The sequence below is a fragment of the Gymnoscopelus microlampas genome (assembly GCF_963454915.1).
Source record: "Gymnoscopelus microlampas genome assembly, chromosome: 12".
Classification (NCBI taxonomy): Eukaryota; Metazoa; Chordata; class Actinopteri; order Myctophiformes; family Myctophidae; genus Gymnoscopelus; species Gymnoscopelus microlampas.
Window position 1 is genome coordinate 37,842,105 of NC_139949.1, and position 25,927 is coordinate 37,868,031.

Consider the following 25,927-nt stretch of genomic DNA (forward strand, 5'->3'; position numbering starts at 1 on the left):
AAGACATTTTTAGAATCTGCCTCAGGTCTTAATAGGTTCAATAAATACTCTATGACTGTCTTCTTCTTCCCAGAATCCCGGCAGTGAGTGCAGAATGTGTTTCTTCTCGGCAACAGCAGCACCAGACAGCTGATTGTGATCAAATAGAACAACAACGCGGGAGCGTTTGATACGGCGTTTTGTAACTGGAGACAGCATGATACAGTACATACTCTGCAGACTGTCTAACAGCTAGCACATCACAAATAGGCTGTATACTGGAAAGAACCCTCAACAGCAGGGCCGTGCCGGGCAGTACATGAAGCGCTTCCCAAAACAAACACAACCATGAGAGGAATTCACAACGTCAGACATTCATCTCAAACTCCCTTGTTGCTGTTTAGTCTAATTTGATCTGAAGTCTGATTTCAGTAAATGAAGTGATGTCTGACACACTTTCAACAGTAAATGAATGTGATGTCTGCTGTGTGTTGTGATGTCTGCTGTGTTGTGATGGCTGTAGTGGCCGACTGTGTTGCCGTACTAACTGGTTACCATGATGTCTGCTGTGTGTTGTGATGGCTGTAGCGACCAACTGTGTTCCCGTACTAACTGGTTACCATGATGTCTGCTGTGTGTTGTGATGGCTGTAGTGGCCGACTGTGTTGCCGTACTAACTGGTTACCATGATGTCTGCTGTGTGTTGTGATGGCTGTAGCGACCAACTGTGTTCCCGTACTAACTGGTTACCATGATGTCTGCTGTGTGTTGTGATGGCTGTAGTGACCGACTGTGTTCCCGTACTAACTGGTTACCATGATGTCTGCAGTGTGTTGTGATGGCTGTAGTGACCGACTGTGTTCCCGTACTAACTGGTTACCATGATGTCTGCTGTGTGTTGTGATGGCTGTAGTGACCGACTGTGTTCCCGTACTAACTGGTTATGTCTGCTGTGTGTTGTGATGGCTGTAGTGGCCGACTGTGTTGCCGTACTAACTGGTTACCATGATGTCTGCTGTGTGTTGTGATGGCTGTAGCGATCAACTGTGTTCCCGTACTAACTGGTTACCATGATGTCTGCTGTGTGTTGTGATGGCTGTAGCGATCAACTGTGTTCCCGTACTAACTGGTTACCATGATGTCTGCTGTGTGTTGTGATGGCTGTAGTGACTGACTGCGTTCCCGTACTAACTGGTTACCATGATGTCTGCTGTGTGTTGTGATGGCTGTAGTGGCCGACTGTGTTCCCGTACTAACTGGTTACCATGATGTCTGCTGTGTGTTGTGATGGCTGTAGTGACCAACTGTGTTCCCGTACTAACTGGTTACCATGATGTCTGCTGTGGGTTGTGATGGCTGTAGCGATCAACTGTGTTCCCGTACTAACTGGTTACCATGATGTCTGCTGTGTGTTGTGATGGCTGTAGTGACTGACTGCGTTCCCGTACTAACTGGTTACCATGATGTCTGCTGTGGGTTGTGATGGCTGTAGTGACTGACTGCGTTCCCGTACTAACTGGTTACCATGATGTCTGCTGTGTGTTGTGATGGCTGTAGTGACTGACTGCGTTCCCGTACTAACTGGTTACCATGATGTCTACTGTGTGTTGTGATGGCTGTAGTGACTGACTGCGTTCCCGTACTAACTGGTTACCATGATGTCTGCTGTGTGTTGTGATGGCTGTAGTGACTGACTGTGTTCCCGTACTAACTGGTTACCATGATGTCTGCTGTGTGTTGTGATGGCTGTAGTGACTGACTGTGTTCCCGTACTAACTGGTTACCATGATGTCTGCTGTGTGTTGTGATGGCTGTAGTGGCCGACAGTGTTACCGTACTAACTGGCTACCAGGACGTCCACACTACAGTGTATGTGTTATGATTGCTTTAGTTTAGTGAGAGATTACAGTTTTAGGCATTTAGCAGACACTCTCATCCAGAGTGACTTTACAAGTGACTGACTGTGTTCCTGTGACAAAGCACTGTTCTCTGGCACTGTGACCACAGCCTGACGCTGCGTGCCAAAAAAGGACCAGATCTACAAGCTTAACAAATGACAACAATCTGTTCTTTTTGGCACAAGCGGTGCCCTCGTGCGATGGGAGTGTAGATTCAGCCTCTAACGCTCCTGCATGATAACTAAAACACACAGCATGCTGGGTAGACGGACACGTTGTCCACAACATCCCTCACCGCTCGCTCTCTCCCCCTCTCTCTCTCTCCCCCTATCTCCCCCTCTCTCTCTTTCCCCCTCTCTCTCTCTCCCTCTCTCTCCCCCTTACGTAACACTGACCAGTATTAATGATGCGGACCATGGCTTCTCTATCATTTCCCTCACGTGCACGCACGCATACACACACACACACACACACACACACACACACACACACACACACACACACACACACACACACACACACACACACACACACACACACACACACACACACACACACACACACACACACACACACACACGTGCGCACGCACAATTCTCCTACCCAGTGCGACTTTCAATAAGCAAGGTAAACACATCCATCACATGCAGAGAGACAGTGTCGTGCCTCACAGCACACTATATAGGATCGCAGGTATAAGCCAGGAATCTACTGTAGCGTCAGTCTAAACAATATATACTATCAAAATAATAATCTGTACATTTAAACTGTAGGATGGTAAACAATGGACCTAGCATTAGGCCTGTCGCAATTATTACGTATTGAACTGGAGCATTGATTGTTGGGTCATGTGATCAGTGACATAAGGAAGGTGTACTCTTTGGCTCCGCCCTCTAGGCTGCTACATTCACTAGAATGGGGAATGGGGAATGGGGACATAGTTCAATGTTGAAAATGAGTGGTATTCCCCTTTAATACTGAAGATATTATTGTATTCCGAGTAGCACGCAAGAAACAAAAGTGGCCAAGTGCAAAGTTTAACCAGCCACAGTTTGTATACCACGCAGTGATGGAAAAAGTACTCGCATGTTTCACTTAAGTAAAAGTATCAATACTGCAAAGTAGAAATGCTCTGTTACAAGAAAAAGGCCTGTGTTCAAAAGTATTGGCATCAAAATATACTTTAAGTACCGACAGTGTGAGCTTGTAGATCTGCTATTTTCAAATAGCCTAGGTATAAAATAGGGCTAAAGTGGTTAGTGTATGTTTATATTATCATAATTTATATCTGAAAAGTAACTAAAGTTGTCAAATAATTGTAGTGGAGTAAAAGTACAATATTTGCCTCTGCGATGTAGTGGAGAAGGAGGACAAGTACTGAAAACTGGAAATACTCAAGTAAAGTAAAAAATACGTCAACATTGTAGTACAGTAGTACATTATTTGAGTAAATGTACTTGGTTACTTTACACCACTGATAACATGCACACATACACAAAGTCACACACACACACACACACACACACACACACACACACACACACACACACACACACACACACACACACACACACACACACACACACACACACACACACACACACACACACACACACACACACACACACACGCTGTTACTCACTCCCTCCTAGAGACTTGAGCAGTGACTTGAGGCTGATGTCAAAGAAGCCTGAATCCTGCTGGCTGGTCGCCATGGCTGCAGAGGCTGCTGTGTTGTTGTCGCCACGGTGACGACCCACAGCGGAAGAGAGAGAGGGGACCGGACGGCAGGGTGGATGGAGGAGAGAGAGAGAGAGGAGGAGAGACGGAGAGAGAAAGACAGAAAGAGGAGAGGAGACGAGACGAGTGCTGCTGCCTGCCGCTCGCCCCGGAACGGAAGACTGAGAGGAGGATGGATCCGGGGAGAGGGAGGGAGGGAGAGAGAGAGAGGGAGAGAGAGAGAGGGAGAGAGCGCGCGATGCGGGTGGGCAGCCAATGATGCGGATGCTGCAGGTCTTGTTTCTGCTGTGATGATGAGTGTGTGTGTTTGTCTGAGGGGCGAGCGAGAGAACACGTGAGAGAGAGAGAGAGAGTGTGTGTGAGCTGAGCTCAACCTTGCCTGTACGCTGTTGTTGCTATCTTAACCCCCAGCCCATCTCTCTCTCTCTCTCTCTCTCTCTCTCTCTCTCTCTCTCTCTCTCTCTCTCTCTCTCTCTCTCTCTCTCTCTCTCTCTCTCTCTCTCTCTCTCTCTCTCTCTCTCTCTCTCTCTCTCTCTCTCTCTCTCTCTCTCTCTCTCTCTCTCTCTCTCTCTCTCTCTCTCTCTCTCTCTCTCTCTCTCTCTCTCTCTACACAGATGCTGGGAGAAGCAAATAGCCAATCCTCTTAGATGAAAAAGACTATATATACTATTATAGAGAGAGATATATAGAGAGAGAGAGACAGAGAGAGACAGAGAGAGGGAGGGACAGATCTGTGCTGCATGGGGTGAAAGATGAAAACAGAGGGAGGAGAGAGGACGGGGAAGAACTGAGCAATGGAGAGCAAAGAGAAAGACAAAATGTAAACAGGGAGATTTAGATGGAGAGAGAAAGAGAGAGACAGAGAGACAGACAGAGAGAGAGAGAGAGAGAGAGAGAGAGAGAGAGAGAGAGAGAGAGAGAGAGTCCACACACAGTCTCTGGGTGGTGATAAGTGGCGTGCTGCGAGTGCAGCCTGGACCAATCAAAGCGCAGAGAAACGCTGACAGAGCAGGAAGCTGCAGCAACGCACAACCCTGGACCCCACCGCATCATCACATCTGTCAGGACAACACAGGCACACACACGCACACATGCACAAACACACACACGCACGCACGCACACGTACGCACAAACACACACACACAGACACCTCCCCCTACTGGTGGACCGAGGTATCCCATCGTAAAAACAGCCCCACTGACAAAAGCGTTCAATACATTACTCATACAGTACACTGCCCTTCACATACACACATTTAGCACATCGTTGTTGTCGGGCAAAAACCTCTTATCTCTTTATTATTGTAACTTTTTGTGTTTTTTTTCCGTAAATTAACACTTGATCATACTACAGCGTCACACAAAAGCATCAATAGTAGCAGATCTACAAGCTGAAAACGCGGCGCGAAGCGACGCGTTTTCAGCTTGTAGATCTGCTACTATTGCTTTTTTTTACTTGAATCCTGAAAATTAACATGATATTTCCATCCGACAGAGACGATAAACACACACACACACACACACACACACACACACACACACACACACACACACACACACACGTGCGCCTGCTGTGCATGATTCTGCAGCAACAGACCTTCCATCAGAAGGAGCTATAGGGGGATTCATCATGTTCACAGAGATACTTGGAGGTGTGGTAATCTATATTTGTCAAATCAATTGTACCATCGTCTGGTCTGAATACACTAAAACCCCCTTAATCTTACTGAGGTTCATTTTACCATTTTAATTTCATGTCTATTTTATTTCCAATTCCAACTTATTAATTACTACTCTTTTTATTTTATATCCCCCCCCCATTTAAAAGTATTGTTTTATTGTTGTTGGTCTTTTTTTTTTTTCTGTGAGGGAACCGGGGAGGGTGGGGTATACAGTATGTGGGGTTGGAGCTAGGGGTGCAACAATTGATAAAAAAAAAAAGATAGTGTTATCGCAATACAATAATCAATTAATAGTCAATCCCTAGTTTAGGCATGTCATTCTAGGCAAAACGCTTGTAGATCAGCTATTTTCACAGTTTTTGCTGTGTGCCGATGTGACAAAGCATAAACACTTAAGTGGTTAATAGAGTCGTTTTGATATATCATTTAGAAAAGAAAATATATAAACGTGCGTCTCGTTGAATCAATAGAATTATAATGATTGATAGCTCCAGCCCTAATAGCAACATAGGGCAGCTATTGGTTCCATGACCAAAGTACGTCTTGTCCTGTTTTTTGCTGCATGTGCGTGTGTGTGTGTAGTGGTGGAAAGTAACTAATTACATTTACTCAAGTACTGTACTTAAGTACAATTTTGAGGTATTTTTTACTTTACTTAAGTATGTCCAATTTTCTGTACTTTTACTTCTACTCCACTACATTTCAGAGGCAAATATTTTCTCCACTACAATTATTTGATAACTTTATTTACTAGTTACTTTGTAGATTTACATTATTATTATGAAACATACATTACAACCCCTTCAGCCCTATATACATTTCGGCCATTTGAAAATAGCCGATCTACAAGCTCACAATGCGTCGTGATGTGACACATTGTGAGCTTGTAGATCTGCTATTTTCAAAAGATTTTATTTGATTTGAAAACTTGAGAAATAGGACATTCACAACACACAAGTGCTTTCTACTTTTGGTACTTTAAGTATATTTTGATACCAATACTTTCGTACTTCTACTCAGCTCAATTTTGAATTCCGGACTTTTATTTGTAACAAAGTAGTTCTACATTGCAGTATTGATACTTTTACCTAAGTAAAACCATTTAGTACTTTTTCCACCACTGTGTGTGTGTGTGTGTGTGTGTGTGTGTGTGTGTGTGTGTGTGTGTGTGTGTGTGTGTGTGTGTGTGTGTGTATGTGTGTATGTGTGTATGTGTGTATGTGTATGTGTGTGTGTGTGTGTGTGTGTGTGCGTGCGTGCGTGCGTGCGTGTGGGTGCATATGCACATCATGTCCTTGCTTTGATTTCAGTAAAGCTGTAGTGACAGGCCAATAGAGAGAGAGAGACAGATACAGAAAGCATTCAGCATGCTTAATGTTCTGGATATACTTGAAGGGGAAATAATCACAGACAAAGCACAAAGAATCAGATAAATCAGAGATAAGGAGCTGGAGCTTTTTAAACGTTTTACTGGATGATAGAAGATGTCTCTAAGTACAGCCAGAACCACGTCACTTCAAAACAAAACAAACTACGGTGCGCCCTGGAGTCCTAACACCTGCACACAACAAACCCACCGTCACTGTGGGGCAGAAAACCTTGTTGTGTGTCCCAAAAGAAACATACTTTTCAGGAGGAAAACAACCTGTGTTCCAATGGATCCATTGAATGAGTTAAAAAGCTCTAGTTTATACTTTTTCCATCGGTTAAATATGTATAAAACCGACAGAATTAAACACTTTCACTTTTCAAAAAACAAAAGAAATAGCCTATCCACAAGCTTGATGTGCTTGTAGATACAGTAGGCTATTTTTGCTCATTTTGCGCAACTGTGATTGATTGAATACTTTAAAGGGATAGTTCACCCCATGGAGACTTGAATTCATGGATTTTTATTTTTTTTGTCGCATTCCTAAGCCAATAATTTGATGACCGGCGGACCGGTAGCTGCGGTTCCGGTAGGAGACACAAAGGAGACTCTTTGTGTCTCCTACCGGAACCACTGCCGGTCATCAAATTATTGATTTAGGAATGCGACAAAAACAACAAAAATATCCATGAATTCACGTCTCCATGGGATGACTAATAGATAGAAAAAAAGTAATTTTGGGGGTGAACTATCCCTTTAAGGCTAAAAGGATAACACAAAAAGTCCTGGGGACTTAGAAGCAAAATAACCTGAAGTTCTGCTTGTGGTGAGGCAGACTGAAGGGAAAAAAAATGAGTCCTGGGGACTTGTTTCCATTGTGGCCCAATGTATTCAATTAATCAACATCGACACTCTTTTTACAATGAAGTGGGGCAGTGGTTCTCAAACCTTTTAATTTCAAGAACCCTGTAAAACTAACTACAAACGGAACCAGATGGGCGGCAGTGGCTAAGGGGTAGAGTGGCCGGTAGAGTGGCCGGATGTTCGATCCCGCGCTCCCCCAGAGTTAGTGTCTCTTGTCGTTCTGAACCCTACATTGCCTCCAATGAGTCGGTCGGCGCTAGCCTGCCACCATTGGTGTGTGAATGTGGGAAAAGTGAGGACGCTGGCGTCCACTGTTCGCCGCTTCACCTCCCAATGCCCCCCCCCCCCCCGTATGAATGAATGAACCATTGTAAAGCGTTTTGAGCACTTGGAAAAGCGCTATAAAAATGCAATTCATTAAATGGAGCCTTACATTCGTACACTCTCAAGAGTTACAGACCTGTAAAGGAACATTTATAGAACCCCCTCAAGGAACCCCTGAGGGTCCCTGAGAACCACTGAAGAAGGGCATTCATTTACAGCGAAGAGAAAAGAAAAGAGAAGATATTGGAGATGGAGAAACCAGTCCTGTCTTATTGTAAGTTCAGCCTTCCAGGAGAGAGCCAGACATGAAAACAACAATCTGGGACAAGAAGCAGAAGTACCAGATAAGATAGGCCTCGCTCCAAGATAAACACTGTGTGGAGGGTTTGAGATGCATGAAGGCCCCGCGGGCTGAGAGCAGAACCTGCTCTGATAATAGAACTACTGTAATAGTTCCCATCTGGCACCATCAGTATATATGAGACCATTCAGGACTATCAGCTGGAGGTAAATGCACACACATGGGCTCACACACACACACACACACACACACACACACACACACACACACACACACACACACACACACACACACACACACACACACACACACACACACACACACACACACACACACACACACACACGAACAGTGACGCGTGATGCAACATAACGTCCATGCAACGGAATGTAATTGAATCGTCAAGCCAAGTTGGTTTCTATTCATTCCACTGTGTAGGAGATGAGACTACGAGACTAGGGGAGAGGAGAGGAGAGGAGACTGGAGAAGAGGAAAGTAGAGGAGAGAAGAGGAGCTCTAGATGTGTAGAATAGCAGCAGTATATCTAGGCTGCAGAGTGTCTAAACACACTTCATAAGTAACAATCTGATCCAACTCCTTATCTCCTTTCAATTCTCTCTCTCTCTCTCTCTCTCTCTCTCTCTCTCTCTCGTGTGTGCTGGTCATGGTGACAGTGCAGTAGGGTGATTAGCAGCCAGCAGGGCTGGATAATTGTGGTCATTATGTAACTCTCATGGGTGATGCATGGGAGAGAGAGAGTGAGAGAGAGGTATAGATAGATGCAGAGTGAGTGTAGGCTACACAGTAGAATTCAAAAGCTCCGACTCAAGAGGGAATGATAGAGCACAGAACGACCTGGTTCACATTAACAGACAATTACATGCTAATCTTAGAGGAAAGAGACAGAGAGACAGAGACAGACAGACAGACAGACAGACAGACAGACAGACAAACAGAAATAGTGAGAGAAAGTCTGCTGGTCTGCTAATTATATTCTCAGCACAAACTTCCTACTAGGGCTGAAATATCATTTCTTAACACAAAGAAATGATATACTTCATTGCAAAATTAGCAACAATCTACAAGCTCAACACGTTGCCAACTCCCTCCCAGACAGGCCTGACTCAAACAGTGAGCGTAGAGAGAAAACGTGGTGTTTGTTTTAACCTCCCCGAGGCACCAGCCTCAGCTCAGCTCACCTCCCGTTATAATGTCAGGTAAAAAGTTGTAAGTAAAAAACAAAACGGGCTAAACTGACGTTAACAGTTTCAGAGTGGGAAGCGGGCCAAGGAGCACAGGTTACGCTCACGAGGACCGACGAGGTAACAGGTTCAACCCCCCCGACATCTGGCTGACAAACAAACGACAAGAGCATGTGACTGCTTCATGACTCAGCTCTCCTGCCCTTCACTCCCATTCCTCCCTCTCTCTGTCCCTTTCTCTCTCCCTCTCTCTCTCTTCCAGGGTGAGGAGAAAGTGAGTAAAGGGTATGACAGCTGTCAGGGATTAGCATCAGCGTCTCTTTGTCACAGAGCTAAAAGGCCACCAGCACCACATGTGTGTCAGCTTTATGTCCAGAATGTCCACTAATGCTGTGGGGTTGTTGTCTTATCGGAGTTCACCAGCCAGCCTGGCTATACTGCTGCACCGTAAAGATCCAGTGGGTTCATTTCACTCTGAGAGCATACTGGACCTGAAAGGGGTCCATCTGGGCATCACTCTCGGAGTTACACACTTTCCAGATTAAAACGCGGCACTTTAATCAGACCTTAGTTTGGCCTCTGCCCATCTTGATTTGGCCTCTGAAGTTTTTAAGAGCTGCGATTCATGTCCTATCTGGGATTCAAATCCGGGTCTGCCGCTCTAACAAGAGGGGAATCTCTGCTTCTCGGTGGAAGAGTAGTGAGACCACCTTCAACCACTGCAGATGTGTTAGTTTTATTGTATTAACATACTTTACAACAGGTGTAGGCAACCTTAGGCACGGGTGCCAACATTGGCACAGGGGAGGGTGATCACTGGCACACTGGCATAAATGTGAGAGAGAGGACCAACAAAGTTTTGTCAGTTAAATTAAGTTCCCTCACATCTATATACAAATTACATCCTGCACATGATTCTAGTCTGGGGGATAGGTGAGGTCATTTCTCTGAGTCGAATGATCATTACATCCTGATGTGAAAGAAAATGCATATTTCTAAAGAAGAAGCAAAAAAATAGAGGTTGTTATGTATAGCCTATGGACCAAAATCAGTTGGAAATATTTCATTTTGATGTGGTTTCATAATTAAACTGAATGTTGATATGGCACACTAGGAAATGAAAACTTGGCACTTCATGTCAAAAAGGTTGCTGATCCCTGCTCTACAACAATAAATAGACATCAAAACGAAACAGCGACAATGATTAGAAACATATTTTGTGTTTTCTTAAGTCACCGTACAGCTAAATATTTTCCGATTTCACAAGTATGCTCAAAAATATTTGCTGAGACAAGAAAGGAAAGAATGCCATCAAAAACATAGTTTAGATTTTTTTGTCTGTGTATGTTTTTAAATGTACAGTATGAAGGACATGTTGTTTTTGCTGCACAGTACAAGCTAAACACCTGAATAGAAACATATCGTGACTGTTTGCCTTAAAAAACATTATGGTTTCATGTTCCCTTGTGCTATTGAGCCAGGATGAGGAGCTGTCCTGAGGGCTTTAAACCTGCTGGTTCAACCAGAACGCTGATGTCATGGGTTTGAGTCCCCAGGTCACATGGCTGCCCCGACCCCTCCCCCCTCTACGCTATGACAAAGAGTAGACATGCCTGAATGACGTTAACCCATTAAGACCCAAGGCCAACTATACACATTCCTTCTAAATCAGTGGCTCTCAAACTTTTTCGTGGCATCTTAAAATATTTCAAATGTTTAACTATTTTCCCAAGATTTGTTTTGAAAATAGCAGATCTACAAGCTCACACGTTGTGAGCTTGTAGATCGGCTATTTTCAAATAGGCCTACCCGACGTATATAGGTTTAAAGCGCTCACATGGCCTATAGTCGCTTCTTTTGGGCTTGTTTTCATATGGTTGCTTATATCTCTCACACAATCTGGCAACACTGATCACCTGTGATCTTTTATCCCGATGAAGGTCCCTATTAACGAAGTGACCGAAACATTGGTAAATGAAGCAAAGAAAAGTCTGTGCGGGAGTATGCATTTTTGTGTGAATGTTTTTATCCGAGGGGATTTATACTCCCTGCACTACAAACAGTTTTTTTAGAGTGTTCATGTTGATCTCTCCTTTCATGGGGGAAACTCCCATGGTGGTGCTGTTGACAAAGATGTACTGTACGCTGTTATCCCGAGGAAAAAAACACTCACCAAAGGGGGGAATCCCACTCCCCTTGACCAAGGGAGATATTAAACCTCAATGAGTCTTTGGTAGAGGTTTGTTTGGGTTGAGTAGCTCAGTAGTTCTCAATTTTTTAAATTTGAGGACAAATTGATAATGTGTTTGGTCGCGGAACCCCATCTGAAAATGTTGTGTCAGGGAGTGGACCCCCAGAAGAGAAGACTTGTGTAAAAAGAAATGGCTAAATATTTCAAAATTTTGCAGATATGTACAAGCTCTTCACATTGTCAGAATCTGCATTGTTTGCGTTCGTTTGTGCTAAAAGTGTTACTTTATGTGAGCTTGTAGATCAGTTGTTTTATAATGTTAATAATGCAATGTCTACTTTTTACAATGGCGTGTCAAGGGGGTCGTGGGATACGCAGACAATTATATTTTAATTTGTGGGTTCTTGAAATGAAAATGTTTGAGAACCACTGGTTTAAACAACATGTAGGAAGCTAACACAAATAAGCAACTACACTTTAGAAACAAGTACCAAAAAAATAAATAACGCAACCCGCAACCACCAATATTTACAAGCCACTTTACAGAAAAACAAGCCTAAAGTCGCTTATAATAATAAGCAGACATGGCAACACAGCAGGTGATACGGATCCCTTTTAAACATCAACCCAAACAGAAGTGATAATTGGATAATTGCTCCTCCAATTCCATCTCCATTGGCTGATGAATCAACAACAACAACATGGAACTACCCCGACTACCACCCAGCGAGGGCAACATGCCAGAACAAAGACAAAGAAAAAGAACAATGAACATCATCCATCTTCTTCATCCATCACCATCCATCATCGACATCAACAGTTTCTCCCTTGAAGTTCAGAACCTGCTCTGCATGACGACAGTCATAGGGTTGCCAAGTGCCAAATAATAAGTAGGGTGAATTAATTCTACTATTATGCCACCAAAATGCAGTGGTGGAAAGTAACTAAGTACATGTACTCAAGTGCTGGACAATTTTGAGGTGTTTATACTTTACTTGAGTATTTCCAATTTAATTTCTAATACTTTTACTTCTACTCAACTGCATCTCGGATCCAAATATTGTACTTTTACTCCACTACAATTATTTGAAAACTTTAGTTACTAGTTACTATTATTACAAAACATACATTAACCACTTCAGCCCTATATACATTTCGGCCATTTGAAAATAGCAGATCTACAAGCTCACAATGCGACAAATTGTGAGCTTGTAGATCTGCTATTTTCTAATTATTTTTATACATTTAAAATTCTTTATACATTTGAAAGGTTGTGAAATTGGACATTCTGCATAATGAGTACTTTCTACTTTTGGCACTTTAAAGTACATATAAAGTACCAATACTTTTGTACTTTTACTCAAGTCAATTTTAATTCCGGACGTTTACTTGTAACAGAGTATTTCTACAGTGCAGTATTGACACTTTTACCTAAGTAAAACAATGTGAGTACTTTTTCCACCACTGCCAAAATGTGGAATGCCCCACCACCACCACCAGACATCAAAAAGAGTGACTCCCTGCCCTCCTTAACCCTTGCCGCGCTACAAGCTTGTAGATCTGCTATTTTTGAAAAATCTTGAATATTTGTGCAAATCTTTGAATAATATTTTTTTAAAGCAAACATTTGTAACTCAAATCATTGCTTCTGGGGGGTCCCTGGAACAATTTATATTAGATATTTTTATCTTATTTTTTTTTATTATTATTATCATTATGTTTAAAAAAAATAGAAAACATTTTTAGAATGGGCCTCAGGTCTTAATGGGTTAAAAAACGCCATTAACACATTCCATGCCAGAGGTTAATCTCATAATGTACTCACCAGTGCCAACGTTTTATTGTTGTTTTTTTCACGTCGCCATAGACCTCGTTAAAATCCTTAAAGAGCACCTGTGTGAAAATTTGCAAGTGGACTGGATTCAGAACACATTGTGTAGAATGGGCCTCAGGTCTTAATGGGTTAAAGTGGTTAAAGAGAGACTCCTGAATCTCCCCTGAAACACATAGCTCGCAAAATATGTTCTCAGCCATTTAAAAGTGATGTCACTGTAACGAGTCAGGTGAGTGACTGTCCCCATGTGACCTGCAAAACATGTTTACTGTAGCTCCAGGGACCCCCAGGGGGTCCTACTGTATACGTGTGTCTATACCAGTAGGGTCCAGGGACCAGGGGTTGCCAGATCTGCTTATTATAATGTCCCCGCAATATTTTATTTGAAAATAGGCGATCTACAAGCTCGCGATGCGACGCGTTGTGAGCTTGTAGATCTGCTATTTTCAAATAGCTGATGTATATGTTAAAGTGCTCATGTGGCCCATAGTCGCTTCTTTTGGGCTGGTTTTCCTAGACCCGGTTGCTTGTTTCTCTCACAGAATCTGGCAACACTGCCAAGGACCCCCAGGTAGTCCTACTGGGCGTGTGTCTATAGCAGTAGGGACCAGGGACCCCCAGGGGTTCCACTATATACGTGTATCTATACCAGTAGGGTCCCCAGGGGTCCATGAGACCTGCAAAAAATGCTTACTGTACGTATGTCTATTCCAGTAGGGTCCAGGCAGGGACCCCTGGGGGTCCTTGACATGAGAATGTTGGAGATCCACTGGTCTGTACAGTTTGAAAAGGCAAGGGTGGATTCTCTACCACCCACCATGTGTCTCATCCCACATACTGAACCCCAGCTGTGTTTCTCAATGTCGCTCCTTATTGTCACTACTTAATAAGTAGACAGACTGGAGGGTGAATAGCTGGTGTTATGCACTCTGAGTGACACATGCACAGAAGCGTGCGCGCAGGCACGCGCGCGCGCAGGCACACACACACACACACACACACACACACACACACACACACACACACACACACGTTTTACCATGAGACATGAGGAACTAAAAATCTTTCTGCAATATGTCGTCTTAAAGACAGGAAAAAAGAAAACCATTAAGTCTGACAGACAGCTGAACTAAGGTTACCCTGTCAGCTGACAGAGAGACATAGAGAGACATAGAGACATAGAGACATAGAGACAGAGAGAGAGAGACATACAGAACGACCTATGGAGATTGTCTTTCACCTCCTTGCAATGCAGCAGTGAAATCCCTCCACAGGACTATTCATTCTGAACGCTGTAAAGTCCTCAGTGTTCATTTAACTCTGAGAGTGTAACAAACAGACCCTTTACGGGTCCAGTTGGTTCCATGTGCTACACTGTTATAGAGTTAAATGAACACTGTACAGTTGTGTTCTACACTGTTACAGAGTTAAATTAACACTGTACAGTTGTGCACATAATCTGTTGGAAGAAGAAGAAGTGTTCTAGATTCCACACATTCTGAGCAGGGGCCTGGCCATGCCAACTGCTGGAATGTGACTCTCCACACACACACACACACACACACACACACACACACACACACACACACACACACACACACACACACACACACACACACACACACACACACACACACACACACACACACACACACACACACACACACACACACACACACACACTCTTGTCGGGCAAAAGCTTCTTATCTCCATATTTTAACTTTTTGTGATGTAGTATGATCACCCTACGAGATCATACTACATCGTGACACAAAATAATCAAAAGTAGCAGATCCGCAAGCTCGAAAAGCGGTCGAAGCATAGACTTTTGCATGAAGACAAGAATGCTGTACACACACTTATTGTACATGCAGCGACACACACACACACACACACACACACACACACACACACACACACAGGAGAGCTGATAGGTCTGTGTAAGGTGAACACCCTCCATGCCATCAAAGATATGACTGACTCATAATACCAGCAAACACATGATGTTTACGTGATGTGCATGTGGGTGTCACCACACACACACACACACACACACACACACACACACACACACACACACACACACACACACACACACACACACACACACACACACACACACACACACACACACACACACACACACACACACACACACACACACACACACACACACACACGTTTGTATTACTATACTTGTAAAGACATCATCAACATTTCAGAATGGTAATTCCAGGAATGCGGTAACAATTTTCTTTGCCTTTTTGAACCCCAACACTAACGCAGGAAAATAGCAGATCTACAAGCTTGTAATTGTAAGCCCCTAACCGTAATCAGTGGTGGAAAAAGTACTCCATTTTTTTTACTTAAGTAAAAGTATCAATACAGCAATGTAGAAATACTCTAGTCTGTATTAAGTAAAAGTCTGGAATTCAACATTTACAACATTTAAAAGTACAAATGTATTGGTATAAAAATGTACTTAAAGTACCAAAAGTAGAAAGTAGTCAAAATGCAGAATGTCCCATTTCACACGTTTTTTGATGTATACAATTATCTGGACACACACACACACACACACACACACACACACACACACACACACACACACACACACACACGCGTGTTTTCATGCATAACTATCTCTTCAATAGAGCGTCAAGTGTTCTCAGTCTCTTTTCCAAAGAAGTGGCGAGGCGCACAACTGTCCGTGCACATGTGCACGTGTGTAGACACGCATGCATTATGATTTATGTGTGACCGGGTCACAAGCTGAACGCTGTAGCGTGTCACAGTAGTAGCCTTACAGTCATGTTTTTCCTACCGTGTTCATTTGTTTGGTGTTTGTTGCTATAATAACACACGCACGTGCATGCACGCACGCACACGCACACACACACACAGGTTTATGGAGAACGTGTTAGTGCAGGCTGTGTTCGGCTTGTGATTCAGTGGATTACATCACTTCCAAATCTCCCTTGAAACTTTACGACCGTCGACTTCTTGGTCTAACAACTCAACATTCTTCCTGTGAAGTTCAGGCATAAAAAAATAAATAAAACAAACTCCAATCAGTCAAATATGTTGGAGCAGAGAATGACAGCAGCTAGGCCGATGAAAAGGGCCGATCCGCAACAAATAAATAAACCAATGCTATCATCGGGGCAGATAAATCTCATATCTTCATATTTCAACTTTTTATGTTTTGTAAATGAATTCCCTACTTTATCATGCAAGAACGAAAGTAGTGAAAATCAGTGATGGAAAAAGTACTCAAATGTTTTACTTAAGTAAAAGTATCAATACTGCAATGTAGAAGTACTCTGTTACAAGTGAAAGTCCGGAATTCAAAATTTGCTTGCGTAAAAATAAAAAAGTATATCAAAATGTACTTAAAGTACCAAAAGTAAAAGTACTAAAAGGTTTGATAATAGCCGATCTACAACTGGTAGTATAAAATAGGGCTAAAGTGGTTAATATATGTTTTATAATGTAATAATTTATATCTGCAAAGTAACTAGTAACTTTATTAAGTTTTCAAATAATTGCAGTGGAGTAAAAGCACAATATTTGCCTCTGAGATGTAGTGGAGTAGAAGTAAAAGTATAGACAATTGGAAATACTCCGGTAAAGTAAAAGTACCTAAAAATTTTACTTAAGTACAGTACTTGAGTAAATGTTCTTTACACCACTGGTGAAAATAGCAGATCTACGAGCTTGTAGATCGGCTATTTTCAGTATTTCAAATAACTTTGCAAATAATAATAATTGTTAATATAATAATTGTTTTATTTGGACTTTCCACCCGACAGCAACGTATAATGCTAGTTTGATTCCCACGTGGGGTGAACGAGCGCGCCTCCATGCTCACGTGTCCTCCTCGTGTCAAAGCGCCCGTGAGCAAGCAAGCCGCCTGGTCGTAAACCGCGTACCCGCTTCGAGGCTTACACGAGTAACGCTATAAGCTGGCGTACGACGGCTATAACCTATCACACGGTGAAAATTGCAGATCTACAAGCTCACAAACGTGTCACGTTGCGAGATTGCAGATCGTCTGTTTTCGCCACACGATACCGCCGTTACGATGAGGTATATGACTCAGGGCTTCACGTGTGTGCACGAGAAAGAAACTGAACACTGGGAGAAGAACTCGGTTGCAGACAATGAAAGGTGCCTGGAGGCCACGCTCGTCCCAGGTGTGTTGTCTATGTTCTAATGGTTACTGTAAGGCAAGAGGAAAAAAACACTGGAATATGGAATATGCTGCTCTCAGTTGTTGAGAGAGTTTGAGAGAGAGTAACTATGTACATGTAATCAAGTACTAGGCCTGACCTCGATTATTCGAATAGTCGACTAATCAGTCGAGGGGTGTCTGAGTCGACTGCCAATCTCTTAGGCGAATTATGAAAAAAAAGAAAGAAAAAAAAGATTTGAATACATTTTTCGACTGAGAGATTGGCCTAGTTTGTTATATCAATTAACTAATAGTTTACCAAAAATAGTATCATGATTTATTGGGAGAAACCAAGCAAGTATATGTTAAATCAGACACCAAATGGAATGTTCCTCTATTGCGTAACATATGTTTTGCATGATTTGACTGAGAGATTGGCAGTCGAATCAGACTGATTCGAATGCCATCTCAGTTGAATCATGCAAAAAAAAAAAAAATACATATATATATATTTATAAATATATTTTTGGGGTGTTGCATTAGTCGACTGCCAGTCGACTAATAGCAATTAGGTAATCCAGTTGATTAATCTCTCACAGTTGCCAATAACATTTCATGCTGTTTAGCCACATGAAGTGTCCCAATTCTGGAGCGAACATTTGGCGAAAATAGACGAAATAGACTACAAGCTAACGACGCATGGCAACACGTTGTGTGAGCTTGTAGATCGGCAATTTTTCCGGCAAAGAGATCTGGTGTAGAGGGAAAGAAGAAGCAGACCTAGGATAGTCACAAAAAAAATAGAACATTTCTAATTCACCACATTTATATTGAAGTAAAGATCAATGGAATGCAGGCGTTCTAAACACTATTGTCTCCTTGCTCTGTTCTGACTCCCTCCTCCAGGCCTTGGCACTGGCACACAGATCTAGTTGGAAGTGTTTGGAAAGCATTCCTGGAGGTGAAGGTAAGCTATGAGAGACGACGTGGTTCAGAGGCAACTAAAAAAAAAAAGATAGTTATCTTTTACATCTGAGGCCAGACACACGCACAAGAACGCAGAGACATCTCATTAATACAATGTAACTACATTTCAGAAGAAAGGGAGTCTATACTGGCGCGTCTCTCAGCCAAACGTAGGCAAGCCCGGTGCGTCACAGGAGCAGGACAATAACACAGCATATTAACGGCCGATCTACACCAGACTTTTCAAAGCGACACGCACACACGCACTTTTAGATCCTGTCCTATTTTTAAACCTTGCGTATGCGGGGCTCGCGTGTCCGCGCGCCTGGTGTAGCCGGTATCACTGATATCAATTGGATCTTTTCCAAACGCACTGTACGCACGCAGCAAATTCCACGCATACGCGTGCTTTGAAAAGTCTGGTGTAGATCGGCCGTAATGTAGTAGTAGGGTCCGAAAGTGAGGTTCTGTGACCATCCTTTGGCAAGTATGTTTTGACGATTGATTTGACCTCTATGGACCCTTTAGAAAAGATTTAGCCCCCAGGTCCTTCCCAAAAATCCCGGCATTTTTTGCTAGACAGCCAAATTCAAAATGGCGCCCGGCGCCATCTCTAAAAATTAACTTTTGATCTGGATGACCTAGAATCATGTATGAAGGCACTTTTCCATACAAGTCAACCATGAGGATTCCAAATCTGACACAATTTTAATTGTCAGACCTCGTTTTGACTCCGAAATTCAAGATGGCCGACATCCAGTACAGTAAAAACGTATACCCAGGGGGCAAAGGGGGGTATGCTGCATTTGCCCTGCCATAAAAGGTTGGCCACCAGAAATAATATCTATGACCCAGTAGGATCACAACCTAAATGGACAACCCGGTCAACTTGCTGCTGGAAATCCAATATGGCCGCCTCAATATTGGCCCCTATCAGAAAATAACTTTTGAACCAGATGGGCTAGAAATAAAAACTTGGTGTCTATTTCATGGTTTCAGAGCATGAGAAACTCAATGGAATACTTATCTTTATGATTGGGTGTGTCTGGACCTTTAATTTGCATATTTCCAAGATGGACGCCACGCAAAAATGAGTTTTACTATGACTTTTACAGTGACAGCTTACTGTTATGGCAAAAAGTCTGCTTTTTAAGCAATATGAACACATTTGGTCAGTTTGCGCTTTAATTTATATGTTGTCAATATGGCTGCAGTCATAAATAATGTATGGTATTACATTTTCCATCAGATTTATTGATTTATAGATCTATAGTTGTGGGGATGATTGCAGAGAAAAATCAGAGAAAAAGCCCACAATGTACCTTATGTATCATTTTAATAAACTAAATACAATTTAAACAGACACATGCACACTCCAAGACTTGCCAAAAACTTCTGCATTGCTAGCACTGGGAGAACATCCATACTCTGTGAAAGAAGGAATATCCGGCTTGGCGATATGTGCACATTTATCTATTATGGTTGCTAGAACAGCTCTTCTCAGGTGCAGGTCAAAGGAATTCTCTGTCGGGGGCAGCAGCTTTAAGAGGGTTGATCTATTATTGAGGAACTTGTACACTCTAAGCTTACTCAGGTCAAAATCCTCCTGGTGGTCCGCTTTGGATGTATATACAGCAATTGTGAGGTCTCGTGCCTGATTGATGGACGTCATCTGAGAGGGAATCATAAGAGTTTTCACCAAACTCCTCAAGTGCAGAGATCCAGACGCATGATGGCCTTGAACCATGCCTTCTTCCCAGTGAAGAAGGGATAGCTGGTGGTACAGTATCTCTGCCACTTAAACTATGGATAAAGGGCAGGGCACGACACTGTGCGAGACCCAGTGCTGATACCATTTGATGGATAGGAAGGTATGAATTTTGCTCTGTTCTCACCCACAGCTCTGGAAGGCATCGGAGATGGGTTGCTGCATAGTAAAGGCACATGATGATGATGTCTGTGTCATTGGCATGGATGACAGCGCCGCCCATGGCTGCTGTGGTGTTGGGGAGTGTTGTTTCTGTCTGTTGTAAACTGTGCTCCGCTGTACCAAATGAAATTCCTAACATGTTCACATGTCATGGCAATAAAGTCTTCTGATTCTGATTCTGACAACTCTGTCAACTTTGTCATTCTGGACACTGTACAGGGTGTGGAGTATTATTCTTGTATCAGCCTCCTGTTGTGTGGATTCTAGTGCAGGGACATCTTCAATAGACCCCTCCTTGATCACCACACTCCTTGTCTCTTCTTTAAACCCCCCACCCAGGTAAAGATGTGTTGGACCAAGGGCCGACTTGAGTTTCTCATTTTCACGCCATTCGTCACAGAGGAAACTCAATAGGTTTGCCTTGTTAGCTGACACAGCAAAAAACTCCTGAGGATCTGGAGCTGTGTAATGCATACTGACTTCATATTCTTTGGTAGGTTTTGGTCAAGCATATCTGTGTTCTTGCTCAGCTGTCTTAAGACTAGGTCCACAGTACCGGTCAAAACAGAAGTGAATGATCTCTGTGCCAGCAGGCACATCATTCAACAGCAGACGTTGGTATCATTCAGCGATTGTTCCAAATGCTTCACCTTTCAGGAACGACCAATGGCGCATGGCATACATGGCATCAATAACTACTGCTGTTTTTCTGTCTTCTGTAGGCAGGTCAGGGATACATGCAACTTTGGTCTCCTCTTTCAGGACCTTCACAAGGCTTGCCTTGGTACCTGTTCTCATCCTGCCATCTTCCTGGAAGAGGGAAGGGGGGAAGTCACTGCACTCGTGGTTGCCTATAAAGTCAACAAGGTTGAGTTCTCCACCACTGGCTATGATTAGGGTCATGCGCAGGAGGGCAGTAATTTCATTGCTCTTGTCAGGTGCTGAGGTTTTCCCCTTAGATTGTTTAGATTTTGTGTTTTGAGTGTAGAAAGTGTTAAGCTTCATTATTCTTGTCTTCTTCTGTTCACTGGACAGTGACTCACACAGTGCCTTCAGACCCAGTTCTTTCACACTCATCAAGTCGTCCTTGACTGTGGAATCAGCACACTGTCCTGTAGATATGTTGATCATGGATGATGTGCTCACTGTAAATGGGTTAGTTTCCACTGCTGCCTTGACTACCATCTCTGCATCCCGGATTACACGACTCTGACCAGACTCATGGTGTGGGTCTGCCATATTGACAACATATAAATTAAAGCTCAAACTGACCAAATGTGTTCATATTACTTAAAAAGCAGACTTTTTGCCATAACAGTCAGCTGTCACTGTAAAAGTCAAAGTAAAACTCATTTTCGCGTGGCGTCCATCTTGGAAATATGCAAATGAAAGGTCCAGACACACCCAATCATAAAGATAAGTATTCCATTGAGTTTCTCATGCTCTGAAACCATGAAATAGACACCAAGTTTTTATTTCTAGCCCATCTGGTTCAAAAGTTATTGCCAAAGCTATTTTCTGATAATATTCAGGCGGCCATATTGGATTTCCAGCAGCAAGGTGACCGGGTTGTCCATATAGGTTGTGATCCTACTGGGTCATAGATATTATTTCTGGTGGCCAACCTTTTATGGCAGGGCAAATGCAGCATACCCACCTTTGCCCCCTGGGTATAAGTTTTTACTGTACTGGATGTCGGCCATCTTGAATTTCGGAGTCAAAACGAGGTCTGACAATTAAAATTGTGTCAGATTTGGAATCCTCATGGTTGACTTGTATGGAAAAGTGCCTTCATACATGATTCTAGGTCATCCAGATCAAAAGTTAATTTTTAGAGATGGCGCCGGGCGCCATTTTGAATTTGGCTGTCTAGCAAAAAATGCCGGGATTTTTGGGAGGGACCTGGGGGCTAAATCTTTTCTAAAGGGTCCATAGAGGTCAAATCAATCGTAAAAACATACTTGCCAAAGGATGGTCACAGAACCTCACTTTCGGACCCTACTATAGAGAAGACACTGGAGCGGCTCGGATGTTTGCTTTCGATTCGTTTCTGCGTCTTTGTTTCGATGCTATACTGCATCTTCCTCAGAGTCGTAAATGGCAGGCATGGAAAACATTCATATATACAGAGGTACCGGGGCAGTGCTCTCAAAAAGCCAATGGTAGTTGTCTCTCCGTAATAAGGTAAGTACCCTGTTCTGCCCGTGGCCAGTCTCTGGAATGCATCCATCTATTAGGTACATATTACAAACAGTTACAGTAACTACATCTCAGTGTTAGTGGATCTCAACCTTTTCTGTATCAGGGCCCACTTGAACATATTGAATGTGTTCGTTCGCAGCATTTCATTCAGTATACCAGAGTATCTCATTCAGTATACTAGAATGTAGAATTTCATTCAGTATACTAAAATATCTCATTCATTCAGTTCTCATTGTCATTCACCACATCGTGTGGTGTTTTCAGTGTCTCACTTTTCAAAGGTTCTACAAAAGCCACAACAAAGGCCCTTGTACTCATGCCAGTACGAGAGAGAGACACACACACACACACACACACACACACACACACACACACACACACACACACACACACACACACACACACACACACACACACACACACACACACACACACACACACACACACACACACACACACACACACACACACACACACACACAGAGAGAGAGAGAGATTGAGAGAGTTGGAAGGGTAGTGACATTCTGAGACAAACAGCTGTAGCCTATATTCCTGAATAGATTAAAAGCAGTGTGCAGCGCTGCAGAGATCCGGATGTGTTTTTATCTTAACTGAACATTAAACTGCCATCCTCCTCTCTAACATCCTCCCAGAGCACTCACTCCCTCTCTCCCGAGGTTTTTTTTTCTACTTTCCTCTATTAGCCTAGAACAATGCAGGGGTAATTACAAAAGGCAAAAGGCTACGCCATGATATGACCGCGCCGGACCTGCTTTGTACGTGTAAACAGCTACTCTGACCGCAAGCACTAATTGCTTCCTGCCTGGGCTATTGTTAAACTGGGCTGTTGTGCTGCTAACGAAGTGCTTTCCGCAGCCAGCGCAAAGTGGATCCACGACCAGACGGCGGGAGGAGAAGGAGGAGGAGGCGACTCAGCGTAAGCCTGTTAGTGAGCAAGCAGCAGCATCTTGGCACCTACCTCGGATGATCCCGGTCCTCTTCCGGGACTTGGACTGGACCTTGGTGAACCTCCCCTTGAAGTCCCTGGGGTTGAACATGTTCACGGGCAGAGAGGCGAAGCGCTCCAGGACCACGATCCCCCCCGCTTTGCCCAGGCTTCCGCCGGCGGCGCTCCGGCATTCAGGGTCACCGGCGGCATCGTCATCGAAGCTCGGACCCCTGCTCGGGCAGGGGTCCGAGCTTCCCCCCTCGCCGAGGCTCTCGAGGCTCTCGAGGCCCAGGCTGCTGACGCTCCACATGTCCTCCAGAGACATGGCAGTGGCTGTCAGGTCCCCACCACCACAACCCCTCTTGGTCTTCTTCTAAAGACCCCCAGGCTCTCCTCCTTCTCCTCGCAGGCAGGTACCATGGAGCATCGACCACTTTTACATCCCAGTCTCCAAAGATAAACTGACAAGATGAATAACGCTTTTTTTCAAAAAAAAAAAGTACTTCAAAACACAGTCAAACCCACACAAATTATGTCTTATTCTGAACTGTTTGGTGTTTTTCTTTTTTCTCCTTTCTTTCTCTACAAAGCAGCAACACCAGAGGGTTCACTGTTGTCTTGTCTGGCGAAGAGAGAAGAAAAAGAATATCCTCGTTCACTCTCAGATTTCTCCCCACATTGTTATTGTTTGGCGCAGCGCCGTCACAGAAAATCCTATAATTGTTGGACGATTCTTCTTCTTCTTCTTTCTTTGGTTTCTTCAATCTTCACATTTTCAGTTCCAACTTTCTATTTCTTCTTCTTACTGTGAGTGAGAGAGAGAGAGAGAGAGGGGGGGGGGGGGGGGGGGGGGGCTGGATGGAAAGGGGGTCCTTGTTTTCCTCCAGTCCAGGTACAGTGGACAGTAGAGTCCTTGTTGTGTTGTTCTGAGAGAGAGAGAGAGAGACACACACACAACTCTAGAGTTCAGCTTCTCCTCTCCTGAGAATCTCTACCTCTCTCTCTCTCTGTCTCTCTCTCTCTCTCAAGCTGAACAAATATCCCTCAATTCTCTCGTTTGTGTGAGAGAAGTTTGTCGTTGTCTTTGTCAAAGTGTAGGCAAGTTTAACGACTCCTCTCCTCTACTCTCTTCTCTCACTCGGTCTGGGATTTCCTGGTGTCTGTTGGCTGCTCTTCTCACCTGTTCTTTCTTTCTTTTCTTTCCTTATGTGTGTTTCTGTGTGTTTCCTCCGCAGACACACAGCTGTGTGCTCCTCTGTGCTCAGGTGGTGTTGGGAGGGGAGGAGGGCGGGATCCCATTACAGCCGCGCGACTTGATTGGGTGGTTTGGAAAGTTTTGGGTGTCTCTCTTTTTCTTCTTTTCTCTTCTCACTCTGTTTTCACTCTCTCTCTCTCTCTCTGGGGATTTCTCAGCTGCCACTGCCCCCCCCCCCACAAACATGCATCCCTACCCTTTCCTCTTGCTTTCACCGTGCAGTAATGAGATAATTATTTCTGGCTTTCCTTCCACGCACGCACGCACGCACGCACGCACGCACGCACACACACACACACACACACACACACACACACACACACACACACACACACACACACACACACACACACACACACACACACACACACACACACACACACACACACACACACACACACACACACACACACACACACACACACACACACACACACACACACTCTTTTGTAATATCTCTCTCTCTCTCTTTCTCCCTTTCTTTGTCCAACATACTCGGTTATCCGAAAACTTTTAGAATGGCATGCGTTGGCCTGATTCAGTTGGCTGCCACATGGCATGTGGGTGTGTGAGTGCATGTGTGCGTGTGTGTGTGCGCACGCACGCGTGTGTGTGCGCATGAATGTGTGTGTGTGTGTGTGTGTGTGTGTGTGTGTGTGTGTGTGTGTATGTGTACGTGCACTGCACGCTTGTGTGTGTGGGCTAGCCCCTATAGAGTAGTCACTGGTTGAGGCTGTTTATCCAGTTACAGTAACCTCACATTGTGTTAATGGTGTAGGATTACCACAGCCAGCCACGCCCCCATCTCACACTCACACAGCAGCGTAAAAAAAACACAAACAAACAGGAAACACACACACACACACACACACACACACACACACACACACACACACAAAACTGTAGGTTTAGGCCTCTAATCACTGGACAGATGAGATCAAGTGAGACAACTTTTACACACAAACAATAAGTTCCACTGAACCGCAACCCTGAGCAGAAACATATTCAGGGCTCTATCATGCGCGCTTCAAATAGCCAATCTATACAAGCTCACAACGTATTAACGT

General features: G+C 43.7%; 1 protein-coding gene across 9 annotated transcripts in view; it reads right to left on the reverse strand.

Annotated features, from left to right (window-relative positions):
- fryb (furry homolog b) overlaps nt 1–24,958 on the reverse strand; it is a 125,471-nt gene extending 100,513 nt beyond the window's left edge. For 3 of the 9 annotated variants that reach the window (XM_084073954.1, XM_084073948.1, XM_084073946.1), the window contains exon 1: nt 23,636–24,957. In XM_084073954.1, coding sequence (XP_083930080.1) covers nt 23,636–23,930 — 295 coding nt within the window. In that variant the 5' untranslated portion in view covers nt 23,931–24,957. Of the gene's footprint in view, nt 1–23,635 lie in introns of all 9 variants that reach the window. The other 6 variants (XM_084073952.1, XM_084073951.1, XM_084073949.1 and 3 more) reach the window with 4 other exon arrangements.
- Between the last annotated feature and the right edge of the window lie 969 nt (nt 24,959–25,927).